The following is a 15,110-nucleotide window of genomic DNA, read 5'->3' on the forward strand; positions in this document are numbered from 1 at the left end:
AGGTGGCGCTGGAGGAAGTCGGAGTAGGTGAGGCGGTCGCCGGAGTCGGCGTCGATGAGGAATGCGGTGGTGGAGAGGGCGGCGGAGGTCAGGTTGGCGGGGGAGTGGAGGAGGGAGAGGGCGCAGGTCAATTATTTTCTTTTTATTTTTTCATATTATTTATTAAAATAATTAGGGAATTAATTAGGGAGTAAAAAATCAGAATTTAAAGTTTAATTTGGTCAAAATCAGGATTAAACCCGTTGACCGTTAGTTTTTAACGGAAATGTTGATGGAGGACCAAAATGATCAAATTTCCATATGTTCAGGACCACAAAATCCAAAAGATAATGTTTAGGACAAAAAACGTAAAATGACCATATGTTCAGGACCAATTTTAGCCTTTACTCTTTTAAAATATATATACTACTTGATAGGTTTTTCATTTAGTATGGTATCTGTATACAACAAATTTATAAATTTATATTCTGTCCCACTCTTTGTCTCTTTCTTTCTCACATTTTTCATGTTTCTAAATTTTAATTTCATTCTCTCTTTCTTTCTCTTTTTTTTCATGTTCTAAAATTGTGACTATATTCTCTCTCTGGATTTCTCAGATGCTATTTTTTTTATCATTCTAAATATAGGTTTTAAATATAAATACTAACATATTATTAAACTTAGTTCAAGGATAAATTGCATTGGAAATATATAATTGCTATTGCTTTGCAGGAAAATTTTTTGTACATTTAATATCTCTCGGCCTCTCTCTGTATGTCATGTTTCATGTTCTAAAATTATGATTTTATTCTCATTTTTCAATTTCTAAAATTGTGACTCTATTCCCTACGTCTATGATATCATAGGTACAATTTCATTCATAATTTCAAATGTATACAATATAAGTTTCAAGTATGAGTACTAACATACTAGTATTAATATTTTTTCAGGGATTAATTGTATTGGGAAGAGCTGAGAAGATATTCTAGAAGAATAAAATATATATATATATATATATATATATATTGTATAATATAATACTAGTATTTTCTTACAAAAGTCTATGCAAGTATAAAACACATAGGGCCTACCCCACACAATTCACAAATAGGCTGCACCCTACCCCTACGCAATTCTGGAAACATACAAAGAAAACTGATGCAAGTTCTTAATCAACTGGAGTTTACAATAAGGGCTCGGATGGTAGCTCCCACAATTATTTTCAGGGATTTGTTGGAAATGGACTTTTCCAGAGTTGATGGGCACAATTATCATCTGTTTGGTTCAGTCCACCCATATTGTTAAGCCCAATTCAGTCGTTTGGTTCAACTTGAGAACCCTTGAAAATAATTATGCCATGCCTATACTACCCTCCTTCTTTCTTCTCAACAGAGCCCAAAATTCACCGGACGCCATGGATTGTCAAATCTATGGCATCCTCTTCCTTCTCACCCTAGCCTCCGCATTACCAGAAAATCCCCCCGCCAAGCCCTCCAACCACACCATCCTCTGCCGCAAGAAGATTCCGCTCAACGGCGACAAAACCGTGAGCACCGCCAAACTCATCAAATCCGAAGACGTCGTCCACCCCGACGGAGTAATCCCAAACAGATCGGACCCTTATCAAGGTAAAACTCCACAGATCGAACATTCAAAACACACCTGAGTCGGATTTGGATTCCACAACGCAGCCGCTCTGAAATTGCGTCTGTCGGAGAAGTGCACTTTACCAGCTCAATTGTGCACGGAAGGGGGTGACGGTTGCTTCGATTGGAGAATTTGGAGGGTAAAAATGGGTATACACCACCGTTTCAGCCAAATCCTGAAAAACCGATCTCTAATACCTGCTCACTACCGAGATTGAGTTAACATGAAACCGTTGATAGTAGTATGTACACATCGGAAACCCGACTGGTTTTACCGGGTCGTGCGATTTGTATATGAGCTACCAAACGATGGAAAATGGGTGTGAACAGTGGTGTTTCAAGGTGTTTCAAGCCTACCAGACACACCCTAAGATCACAAATTTATGCTAAGATTCTGCCAAAATTTTACGATGTTTCCCGCCAAAAAGAGTGCCACGTGGCATGCCAAAAAACTGACACTTTATATATTGATAGATATTCCATTTTTCCTTATTTGTTCGTCCACTAATAAATAAGTACTCCCTCCGTTACATATTAGGAGTTAGAATTAGTTATGACGCAGATTTTAATAATAGATAGAGTGTGTAATAAATGAAGTGAGTTGGTGGAAAGTGAAATGGTTTGACTTTTTAGATTTAAAAGAGGTTTCATTTTTTTATGTAGATAATGACATTTGAGTGTAATTTTGTTGAATAATGAGATGAAATTTTATAATATGAAAAATTCTAAATGTAACTCTTAAATTTGGGACAGACTTTTATGGCAAAATGTGACTCTTAAACTGAGACGGAGAAAGTATCTCATCTTACTTTTATCATTTTTAGTAAGTTGACACACATCCACAAACTCACTTTACTCATATTTTATTAAAAAACTAATACTCCCTCCGTCCCGCTTAAGATGACACGTTTTCCTTTTTAGTTTGTCCCAACTAAGATGATACATTTCCTTTTTTAGTAACATTATCTCCCCAATTAATACACTCAACCACTTTTTCTCACTCCTATTAAAATATTCATCTATCTCTTTATCTCTCTACTTTAATATTTACACTCACCTTCTCTCTCTCCAATTAAACACTTTAACCAATAACTCCTAAAATCCCGTGCCGGCTAAGCAATGTGTCATCTTAGCCGGGATGGAGGGAGTAGTACAAAAAGATGAATCCCGCGCCACATGGTCCCACTCCCTAGCCCGATGATGTAGTGAGAGGTAAAACATGATAAATCTCATTATGTTCCTTAAAGAAGCGGTCTCACCCTAACTCGATAAAGTAGCGATGGAAAAATCACGATAAATTATACTACTATGTTTCTTAAAGAAATGGTCTTATACCTTTGCACACAAGGAGCCATTATAATAGATGAAAATTTCACACTATTATTGCCGAAATTTAAACTTGATACATTAGCAATTTAATTACATCTCTGAAGACCATTTTATTGTTATTGAAAGTGAGTAGAGAGGAAATAAGGATTAATTATCTTCTAGAAAGGAAAATTTATTGGGCCGATTGATTTATGGGTTATTTCAAAATAGGTCAATTACTTGGTATATTTTGGTGGGCCGTGAAAGCAGTTGGTATTGAATTTAGTGGATGATGAATTCATATAAAGAATAATTGCATCTAAATCTTTTGAATCACGATACATTTATAATGCCATTCTTTTAGGCATTCTGATCGCCATCTTCGTGGCATCAACATCGATATTGCCCATGCAATTAAGGCCGCTTCTTCCAACAATATAAACCCAAATGTAATTCATATGTATCTTTAAATCGACATTTAATTCGACGTACTCAGGTAGGGTTTAGTTTATTCAAACTATTTCAACCACGTTTGTCCGCGTGAGAAGGGTCACAAGGTTGCACATGAACTCATCATTTGGGTGACGAGTGCCAAATTTTGCCCATATGCGTTTGTCTCCTTTGAAATGACCACGGATGGCTTTTTTGACCGCCTCTTATACGTATTAAAATTGAAACATTGAAATCAACATGAATGTACACGTGACATTAACTATTCAAGAAATGTCATCTCAATTTTACGTATTTCAAGCCTTCAAAGTCTAAAACATGCAGAAAAAATCATTACCCAATTCTTGGGCGCTTCGCCGTCCTTGCATTGGCGGCGACGGCTATGGTATTTGGGGCATCAGTAGCGCCGGATGTGGAATCTGGAGAATCGGCAGCGCCTAGAGAGCTCGAAATTGTGCGTGGAATGGGTGGTGACTCCACCATAAAGTCGTGTCAATTAACTTGGGCATGGTGTCCACTGTGTAGGCGAGAACCTGGGTGCCCTGGTGGTAGCGCCGCCAGACGCAACGGCTGAGAGACGCAACGAGAACATGGGGGCTTGGTGGTGGCGGCGCTAAGGCTAAGAGATGCGACGGTGGATGTTGGAATATGAGATACACGTGGAATGAATGATTTAATTTGAAAGAAATATTTGAGAAGACAATTAGTGGATTATATGACAAATTGATCAACGACCTATAAAGGGGTTAAAGCACATATTAAATTTAACTTTTAAATATTTTTATCTTTTAAAATTTTAAATTTATCCAAATTTTATACATAAAAGCCTCTATTAATGATATAAATTACCTAAAACTACACATAATTTAGGAGAGGTTGGTGATGTAACCTAACTAAGAAAGGCATTTGTTTTCAACTTCTCAATTTATACACAATGATACAACTCGGTCATATTTATAGATATTCCTTACTTATTTTAGAATTCTAGATATTTTATTATATAGAATTCTATATTTAGATAGTTCTTCTAAAAAGTAGTATATAGATATTATAATGCCTAATTCTAGAGAATTCTAATACATCTAAATTTGAATACTCCCTCCGTCCCACTTTGGGAGTCCCAATTGAGTTCGAAACGAGTTTTAAAAAATGTAAAAGAAAAATGGTGAAAAAAATAGTGGAATGTGAGTATCATATTTATATATTAGTTTTATAACAAAATTTGATGGAATGATGTTAGTAATGTGGGGGGCCTATTAGCATTTAGGGAATATTATAACTGAGACTGAGAGACTAAAATGGAAAACCAGGACTCCTAAACTGGGACGAAGAGAGAATATTAGATATTTGTACCATATAATATCAAGATAATTCAACTACAAAAATCAAGTTTATTTCATTTATTCCACAATCTTGATAAAATCTTCGTACCTGAGCAGGGGCGTAGCCAGAAAATCATGCCAAAGGGGGCAAAATTACATCCAGAGTAATTTTATGAATTGTAATAAGGGGGCATTTAGTGAAGAAGTTGATATATATTTGAAAATTTGTACCAAAATATAGAAGGATTTGTGGGGGTAAGGAGGGGCAATTGCCCCATCTAAACAAAGGGTAGATACACCCCTGTACCTGAGTAGCTTTATAAAAATATTTTGGCAACTTAATCTTGCGATTGATTTCACGTACTTCATTTGAACCTCCTGATTTGCAACGCATTCTATGATGTGGCGGAAGCGAGTGATACACTCGGATTTTGCACCTGTTTTAAGGCCTTTATTTGGTCTGTTTTTAATGTCAAATCACAATTCATGTCCATATTTTGCACATTTTATCTATTTTGGTATTTTGACGTGTTTTATGAAATGTGCATATTTGAGTCTAAAAGATAGCAAAAAGTCGAAGTTGGAAATCTGGAGCATTCGAGACGCCCATCAGTCTGCTGCAACCCATACAGCAGTCGCTGAGGCCCAACGACCGCTTAGCCAATAGCGGTCCGCTCCGGAGAAAGTTGTGCTGAAACAAAGAAGACACCCAGCGACCGCTCCGAGAGTTTCCGAAGCTAAGGGATTATTCACAGCGACCGCTCCGAGAGTTTCCGAAGCTAAGGGATTATTCACAGCGACCGCTCCGAGAGTTTCCGAAGCTAAGGGATTCTGCACAGCGACCGCTGCAACACAGTGTAGCGACCGCTATCCAAGAGGCAGAGGCCACAGATCAACGTGCAGCGACCACTGGCCAAGGTGAAGTGACCCGCTGCAAAAATGCGGCGCACAGAATTGACCTACTTTCTCCTCAAGATTTACCAAACTTAGTAATCTTTTATCTTATTTACTGCTGCTTGAAAATACCTCTATATATACTCCCTCAAACCTCTTCCTTAAGGATCTTCATTTTGCCACTTAATTCTAGAGAATAAATTTGATAGTTCTTCATTGTGCAAGAGTTTGAAGAAGAAATCAAGAGAAGATCAAAGCTACAAGGATTCAACCTTTGGGTTTTATTGCTTTAGTTCTTATGTTCACGTTGTTTTCCCTACAATCTATGTTTTTAGCTTATTCAATTATGTGCAACTAAATTCATAGGATTCTAGGGATGTGTTAGTAACGACTTTGGTTATACAATTTCGTTTTCTATTTAATATCCGTTTTGTTTTTACTTCGTTTCTTCCCTAAGTTGTTGGATAATACTTCACGTTTGAGTGACACATTCGGTGATGATTTAACATAACTTGCTACATAATCATGAGATGAGGTTGGTGAGTTAGGTCCACTTAGTAGACACTACAATTAGTTTCCCTTAAAATGACATTGTTAATTGAGAGTGAGGATTTTATAAGGGTCTTAGAAGCTTTTGGGAGTTACGGATCTAGGATTGACAACTGAAGAGGACACAACTGGTATGTGGGTAGTCACTGTGTGCACAGAAAGAAATAACAGGTTTCCTAGGTCCAGCAAATCTGCTAGATCACACGGTTTAGGAACTCGCTGGTCGTCGGACACACAGAGCACTTCTTCAAAAACCCTCAACCACTTTACTAAAACCTAGCACAGGGAAGTAGGGATCGATCCCACAGAGATGGATGCGTAATAATCATGCTCAAGGATTTGGAAATTGTTTTTGGGTTGGCTGCTGCCACGCATTTTTTTGGGTTGAGGAAATTAAACTTAAACTTGGGATTTTAAACTGCTACGCTAACAGCTAGATCTAGGCGAAACAACAAAAGCATGCACGTAAACTAGAACCGAAACAATCACTAGATCTGAGAAACTATTCTAATTACCTAGATCTGGGAAATAAACTGACGGTGGGGACCATAACTGAAAAGGCAGAGTACGGACGAAAAGCTAGAAAAACAACTAACTCGGGTATTAACTGACAGCGACATCATCTTCTCCAACCAATTTGCATAAAAACTCAGAAGAAACAGCATGAGCGAAATCGAAACAGAGCAGACTGGATTTTAACGATTTAATGAAGAACAATTAAGAACCAAACAGATCTACGGATGCTAGACGAAGCAAAACAGAAAGCAAACAGAAAACCCAAAATCCATGCATAACTTGACTTCCCCTGTTCAAATCCAACCTCGGACGCTAAATCCACTCCGGATCCAAGCATCCGACACAAACTCCAGCAAAAAAAAACATTTCATAACTTCAGATTCAACCAACAACCTCCGATCAACAACAACACCGCAGATCTACAGCCAAATTCCCAGATCGAGCACCAAAATGACAGAAACAGAGATCAACATGCAACTCGCCGAAATAAAAACTCTTAACAGCAGGATCAACGTAGATCAACACGAAATAACACAAATATAACGAAAACTAAGAAATGCATAGATAATCAGTAACATCAACAGCCAAATCGACTTCCAAAAGTGAAGTTCGAACGAAATAGAGTGCAAAAGAACTGAAAGTAAATAGATTGTATCTTCGCCCTCACGCGGACGGTGTTACGACGGAATTTCTCTGAAGAATTGACCCCTTGAAACCTAAAACTACCCCAGAACTCCCATTTCCCAAGTGTGTGTTGTGTGTGAGCTAAGAGTAAACGAAAAAGAAGTGGTATCTTGTGTGTTGCATGCTCCTCTATTTATAGGCGTTGAAGTGGGGCCCAGCGAGTTATAGATAGACTTCGTTGCCCTCAGCTATTGACTCCCTTCTTCTAGCCTTCTTTTCCTTAAGTTCTGCTCACTTCTCCTTCATTTCTTCGCTAGACTGTTTCCTCCAACATCTCCTGGATCTAGCGATTCTGTCACACACCTGGCTTAGAAACTGTGTTAGACCCAGCAAAATGTAGTGTTTTTCACTATATAACCGATGCATGAAATTAGCCTTATCAACAACCCTAGTGTTAGTAATCTACACTTGTTCCGCATGAGCAAAACTTATGTGACTTGTTCTATCGAAGTATAAACTGTGCTAGGGTGTTGTAGTTGGAATTTGTATAACCATAACTATGAACGCACATCCCTGAAATTCTCTTATCTCTCATATTTTACCTGTTTTAATTATTTGCAATTAGTTTTTTATTTGCTTTCAAATTATTTTTAGTTTTTAAAAATTCCAAAAAACTTTCGGTTTTCCAAATAGTGAAAGAAGCTTAGTAGAAATAGTTAGTCTGTGATTGTTTTCCCCGTGATCGATATCCGGTACTAACATTTAGCTATAATATTCCTACTCTGTATACTTGCATGTATTTATAGTGCTAATGAATAGTGCATCAGTGAGTGTTGATGTGCTTGTTTCGAATGTTACACTAGATTTTTAGATAGTGCAATCTTTGACTGTTATCCGCACAAATAGTTGTTCTCTCATTTTATGAGATTCTAATTAAATCCTAATTGCATGCACCAATCACAAGTCCATCACTTGAAGTTATTGTCCAGATTGTGAGATACTCCTTCCGTTCGCCATTAGTAGTCTCGGTTGATCATTTTAGTTCGTCCGCCATTAAGAGTCCCGGTTCACTTTTACTATAATTGATAGGTTGATCGCACTTTTCACTAACTCACTCTCCCCACATTTGATTATAAAACTAATATATAAAAAAGGGTCTCACTTTCCACTAACTCATTCTGTGATGATTTAATATAACTTGCTACATAATCATTATAGGAGATTGACGAGTTAGGTCCACTTAGTAGACACTATAATTATCTTCCCTTAAAACGGCACTGTTAATTGAGAGTGAAGATTTTTCAAGAGTCTTAGGAGCTTTTAGGAGTTACGGATCTAGGATTGACAACCCTAGTGGCAGTAATCTACGTTTGTATCGCATGAGCATAAACTAGGCGACTCGTTCTACTGAAATAAGAACTGTGCTAGGGTATTGTAATAGGAATTTGTATAACCATAACTATGAACGCACATCCCTGGAATTTCCTTATCTCTTATATTTTATTTATGTGTTTTGTTGGCAATTAGTTGTTTATTTGCTTTCAATTGTTTTTATTTTCCAAATTTTCAAATTCTTCGGTTCTCCAAATAGTGTTAGAGGCTTAGTAGGAGGTAGTCAATCTGTGATTGTTTTTCCTGTGTTCGATATCCGGTACTGACCTTTAACTATACTATATATACTATGTATACTTGCAGACTTATTTAGTGTTAATAAAAAATGCATCACTAGTCTAACACGATCTAACCAAACATGTCGAATGAGATCTACATTTCATCAAAAAAATCGAAAGGATAGTGAAATTACCCTAGATTATTTTGAAGATCAATTGACAGATATTTTGAGCATAGTAATAATTAGACGTGGCCACGGTTCGTAAAACCGCCGGTTCCGGTTCATGACATGCTTGAACCGTAACCGGCCCGGCTATGACGGTTCCGGTTCCGGTTTAACCGGCGGTCACGGCGGTTCCGGTTCCGGTTAATAACCGCCGGTTTTTCGCCGGTTCCGGTTCAGTTCTGGTTTTTTTTTTTTTTTTTTTTTTAATCTTATAGTTATTACTTCTAAATTCTATAGTACAATTCAAAGAGAAATTGATAACGATAAAGAATTGCAATTTTGTTGATTTGAAACTTTGAATGTAAATTTCTACAATACAATTACAAGTTACAACTTACAAGTTACAAAATACAACAATACAAGTATACAACTATACACTTGAATTTAAAATATAGATACAAAATTACAATTTAAAAAAAATATATTAAAAGTAAAGTTGAAACAATTAGAAAAAAAAGGAAAAAAAAGGAAAAGGACTTGAGCTCAACTTAAATTTAAATTTTGAAATTCAAATTTTGAAAACGGTCAGAACCGCCGGTTTTTGGTCAGAAACCGGCGGTTTCCGACACCTTTTCAGGCCTACGCTGCAACCCTACGCCCTACGCCTGCAACCCTACCCCCCAACCGGCGGTTTTGTGTCAGAAACCGCCGGTTTTCCGACACGAACTGCCGGTTTCTGACCGAAAACCAGCGGTTAACCGTCCTTTTCCGACCCTACCCCTGCAACCCTACGAACCTACCGGCGATGACCATTTATTTCCGGCGAACCGGCGGTTAACCGCCGGTTCCGGTTTCGAATTTTGTTGAACCGTAACCGAACCGTATGTCGAACCGTAATAGGATTTCGAACCGGAACTGTCGTCCGGTTCCGGTTCCGATTCCGAACCGCCGGTTCACAACCGGCGGTTAACCGGTGGGCCGGTTTGGTTTGGCCATGTCTAGTAATAATCTCCAATAGCTTTGAAATAGGTATCGACAAAAGTGTGCGTAATTCGTCATTTAAGAAGAGTGTTCTAAAATAAGAAAGATATGAATCAAATCATGTACCACTAGTTGACACAAGATCAAGATCAAGGAACTATGCAACTTAGCAAAATAAACTATAAAGGGTACAAAAGAAAGACATGTAATGTAATGCTTTTGGAGCACGCACATTTTGGCTCTAGAATTATGAAATTGTCTTGAGCACTTAAACTGATGTACCCTCATCTTTTTACTATCGAGCACTCAAATTCAATCTTGTTCAACAATTTACCACATCCACATGGCACTTTCATAAAAAGGAAGAAAATTGTGAGCATGCATGAATTACAAATGCATTTTTAAATGCTCAAAATGAACATTTTCATGATAAACACAAGCCCATTATAACAATAGACTATAACTATAAACATCTTATTCGTTAAATAAAGACACCATTCTCATTCAACAAAAGTTACAAACATCCAATCCAGATTGGTGAGCGAATTCCCATCATCATACCTCTTCAAGCTCCTATCAATTGCCACCGCGCCTCCCTTGTTGTACATCCCTTGCAACGCATACACGAACCTCTTCCACCCCTCCCTCGCCAACGCTGGCATACAAGACATGTAATCCTTTTGAAGCATGCAGGCTCTAGAATTATTTAAATCTTGTTTTATTAAGCACTTAAACTAATGTACCCTTATCCTTTTATTATCGAGCCCTCAAGTTTTAATTTTATTCAACAATTTATCACATGTTTCTTTCATAAAAAGGAAGAAAAATGTGGGCATGATGAACAAACACGTTTTTAAATGCTGAAAATTAACACCCAATTCCCTAAATCATGTTCCAAATAAAATCATTACAACATTCTCACTTAAATAAAGCACATAGCCGCTTGATAGCAACCCAAATGATACTTGATTACTATTTCAAAACAATAGTTACAATAACAAACATCCACTGCAGCAGGGATGAATCAAGCCAAAGACACCATTTTTTCAACCATGAATGTTTGATCCTCAACATCGATCATACACTCTCAATGACTATAATGTCGAAACCAACACAATCTGTCACACTCCTCTGGCTGCTGGTCCCTGCTATGGATCCACCACAGCAGATTGGTGAGAGAATTCCCATCATCATACCCCTTCAAGCTCCTAACGTTCGCCACCGCACCTCCCTTGTCGTACATCCCTTGCAACGCATACACGAACCCTTTCCACCCCTCTCCGACCCCCTCCCTCGCCAACGCTGGCATGGTCCACTCCACGAGCTTCCTCACGAAACCAGCATCGGAGAAAAGTGCCTCACTAATGGGAAGCAAAGGCAGCAGCTGAATCCCCAGCCTACACTCCTTCCACTCAGCAGGAGCAAACCACAGCCCACTATCCCTTTTACTAGCCCACAACACTCCAACAACTCTATTATCTCTAGCAAACTCAGCTGGATACAAACTCTTCCCATCCTCCTTCACATGCCACCATGTCTCTGCAGCAAGAATCTCCAAAGCTGATATAGTCGAACCAATCCACACGAGGTGGCTGTCCCCATAGGCCAGCCCCATCAGAGCTGCAGAGTAGTATGCATTCACAGCCTCGCTCGTGCTCTCTTGATTGCGCCCGTCTGCAAACTCTGTCAGCCCTCCTGCCCAAGAATGCAGCTTCCACAGATCGAAGCATCTCAGCCGTGTGTAGTTTGAGTTCTCCCGCCTGCTCAGGTTCATGTAATCCGCCATCAACGCGTAAGCCTGCGCCCTGTACTTCCTCCCCCAAGCAGAGTCAATCTTGGCCAACACAGCAATCCCATACACAAAGTATCCAAGATGGTAATGGTGATCATTGTAGACTCCAAAACCGAAATCAGCACCCGAATCCAACGACCCTTGTTTTGTCACAATGCCTCCCCATTTCGCATCATAGAGGAATCCATTAGGCCCGAAGGTCCCCTCTAGCCACGGCTCGATCGTCTGCTTCAAAAACTGCTTGATTGCCGGTATCACATCGGCGTAGGACACTTCTTCAGCTATTAATGCTAGCCTTGCTGCTCTAGCCACTAATTTCGCGTAGAAGTAAGACGAGGGCGTCGTCACTGCACCAGCATCCAATGCCTGCACATCATTGATAAGAGCTTCGATGATTTCAGAGCACGAGCTCTCCTCAACCCCTTTGATCGAATGCCAGGTTACGGATACAGGATCGGTCTTCAAACTCCAAGAATCTCCAACTACACCAACCAGCTCCCCATCGATGCTGTCGTATTTGAAATCTTCTAGCACAGAAACAGAGCAATCGGTATCCGAGAGAAGCCTGAGATGGAGAGGATGCGCTAGCATCAATAAATCCCCCCAACCTCTCTTCTCCCATCTGTAATCCAAAGAGAAGGGCTTTGTGAACACGGCATCGCCTCTCACGGCGTAGCATGAGCTGAATTGGTCCAGAGTCGACTCAAATTTGGGGGAATCTACCGGCAATGCCGCAATCCGAATCACGCCGGAGAACACAGTAGAAGTGATCGTGTTGATGTCGTGGCTCAGATTAATCGGCGACGAGGCGTAGAGCAGCCACGTCTGATTGTTATTCAACCTAATTTTGTATCTAGTGCATGAGCTGTTGGGAGTGAGCTCGAGAACGGCGTGAATGGTGGAAATCGAGAGGGACACTGGTGTCGCCACAGTGCAGGTCAAATACGGACTACCTCGAGCGAGGAAGAATCTCAGATTGTTGGAGGGGAAATCGAGAGTGACGCTGAGATCGGAGAAAGAGGAGATCACATGAGTCGAGCTAGGGTTTGGGTTGTTGAGCGTGGAAACGGTCAAATCGGCGATGAATACTTGGTAGATGAAGGCGGGATTTTTGAACAGAGAGGGGTAGCAGATTGTGAGAGAGGATTGCGACGATTTGATGAGGTAGGGATGGATGTATTCAGGCTGATCGCCATTTTTGAGGGTGAAGTTCTGGAAGAAGGAATTGGTGGGGAGGGGGGCGGCGAGGAGGTGGGGGGCGAAGAATGGGGAGGGGTCGGGGAGGACGGAGGATTGGGTTTTGGGGAAGATGAAGGGGCGGGAAGCGGCGGGGGAGGGCGGAGGCGGCGACATGGGCGGCGGCGATGGGGAAGGAGGAGGCGGTGGCGGCTTTTTCGGTGGCTTTTTCTTGTTGAAAGGCTTCGTAATAACGGTTTTGACTCTTCGTTTGATCTTCTTCATCATTTGATTGATGGGTTATTTATATGATTCGAGGGAAGTTGAGGGGCTGGATTGTCAGTCGAGCTAAGTTTCGGGAAATTGCGGTTTAGTTACGTCAGAGTGCGGATGGGTCCTACCTGCGAACGCGGCGTTGAATGAGAACAAGCCACATTTCATGTCATAATTAATTACAACCAAAATTAATATTAGTATTCCCTTTATCAACATTACTTGTCTCATTAGTATTGTTAAAAAATTTATTTCATTTTTATACCCAGTAGTATATTTTAATAAAAATATGAATTACTCAAATTTTTGAATTATTTATATAGTTCTAAGAGTAAAATGACTGACATTTCAAAATGAGAGTATTTAAAGGCTTCTGACGATAGAGTATTTCAATATTTTCTGCTTTAAATAGTTTTATATTTTTCAGTGTCGTTGTAAGATTATTAATTGGGAATGATTGAATTTTCTTTTTTAAGAAAGGATTATTTCAAATTTATGATTTTTTGCTTTGTTTTTTAATTCTATTTTTATGATAAATGTTAATCATGACTTACTCTTCTCTCTATACTATGAGGACTTTTTATTTCAAGCCAAAAAGTGAAGAAGTCGACAAATATACCCAAAGTTCACCTGACATGCAAGATAACACTTATTATAGACATTCTATGTCCGTGTATTTTGTTTGATTATAGTTTGTGACTTGAATTTTAATGATTTCAGCGTCAATTATTGTTGATGATAAAACTTTCCCAAATTGTTAATTATCTTCCGTTTTAATTCAAGTTGGTTTTGACTCCATTCTTTCTATATCCTGCCTCTGCAAGCAATTCTGGTGATGGAGTACTGTACTTTTTATTCCATAGTTTTTTTTGCACTGGACCTAATTAAATAAGTATGCAAACTAAGATCTTTCAAAAAATAAACTGACTAAGAATGATGATCAATTCCTAATTCATTACTAGTAATATAAGTTTCATATTTAATCCAGAAAAAATTACAACAGTTGATTATTAACTCCTCTTTCGCTCCATTAGTCAAATAAATATATTGGTAATTTGTACAAGTAGTACTCAAAATTCAATACGGCAATTACATATCTATAACTTTTACGTTGGTAATACTCGTGAATTAGTTACGAAGACGAGGTCAATATAAGAATCTGAACACCGATTTTTCCTCATGAAATTCAAATATTTGGCCTATGAAACAAAATAGGACGACGAAACTTACATAAACAAGTAGAATGCCTCCTTGCTGAAGTTGTGGTACAAAGATGGCATTACTCTCCAAAACCAAACTTAGTGAAGAAGATGAAAAATAATTTGAGTTGTGAAGCAAACAAATGGTATGATAGAAAATGAGGTGTTTGTAACGTATGAGGATACTAGGCTTGTCTCCAAGTTAAGTATACATTGGGTAGATTGGTATCTAAATTACTTGCAACCTAAGCATGTAAAAGAGTTAAAGATGGTCTTACTCATTTTTTTGCTAGGATTTATTTCTACTCATTCTTATTTTTTATTTCCTCATTAGGTATAGTTTTTGTTCGGTTTATTTCCTCCTCATTGGTATAATATCACAATATGTCTCAGAACAAATTAAATACTACTTCGTAACAAATAGGTTTACACTTTACACTATTTTCGGATAGTTCCACTCTCTCAATTGTAGATTTTATTAAAATATAGAGCTTACTTATTTTTAATTTAAATGATCTGTAGTTCAAGGCAATCATTAGCCCATTGGATTTTGGGTTATCATTTATTTGTGAGCATGATTTTCAAATTATTATCTCAGGATTCCTACAAATACCAAATTGATTA

General features: G+C 38.6%; 1 protein-coding gene across 1 annotated transcript; it reads right to left on the reverse strand.

The window, feature by feature from the left end:
• Nucleotides 1-10,881: 10,881 nt before the first annotated feature.
• Nucleotides 10,882-14,649, reverse strand: LOC125204711 (glycosyl hydrolase family 81 protein). Its single transcript, XM_048103427.2, has 2 exons — nucleotides 14,518-14,649; nucleotides 10,882-13,415 (listed from the first exon to the last, which is right to left on the reverse strand). Exon 2 carries the CDS (start codon nucleotides 13,300-13,302, stop codon nucleotides 11,134-11,136), a length of 2,169 nt encoding a protein of 722 aa, XP_047959384.1. The 5' UTR covers nucleotides 13,303-13,415; nucleotides 14,518-14,649; the 3' UTR covers nucleotides 10,882-11,133.
• Between the last annotated feature and the right edge of the window lie 461 nt (nucleotides 14,650-15,110).

This window comes from Salvia hispanica, chromosome 6 (assembly GCF_029641045.1).
Source record: "Salvia hispanica isolate PSC_SH4W2 chromosome 6, Shi_PSC_v1, whole genome shotgun sequence".
NCBI lineage: Eukaryota > Viridiplantae > Streptophyta > Magnoliopsida > Lamiales > Lamiaceae > Salvia > Salvia hispanica.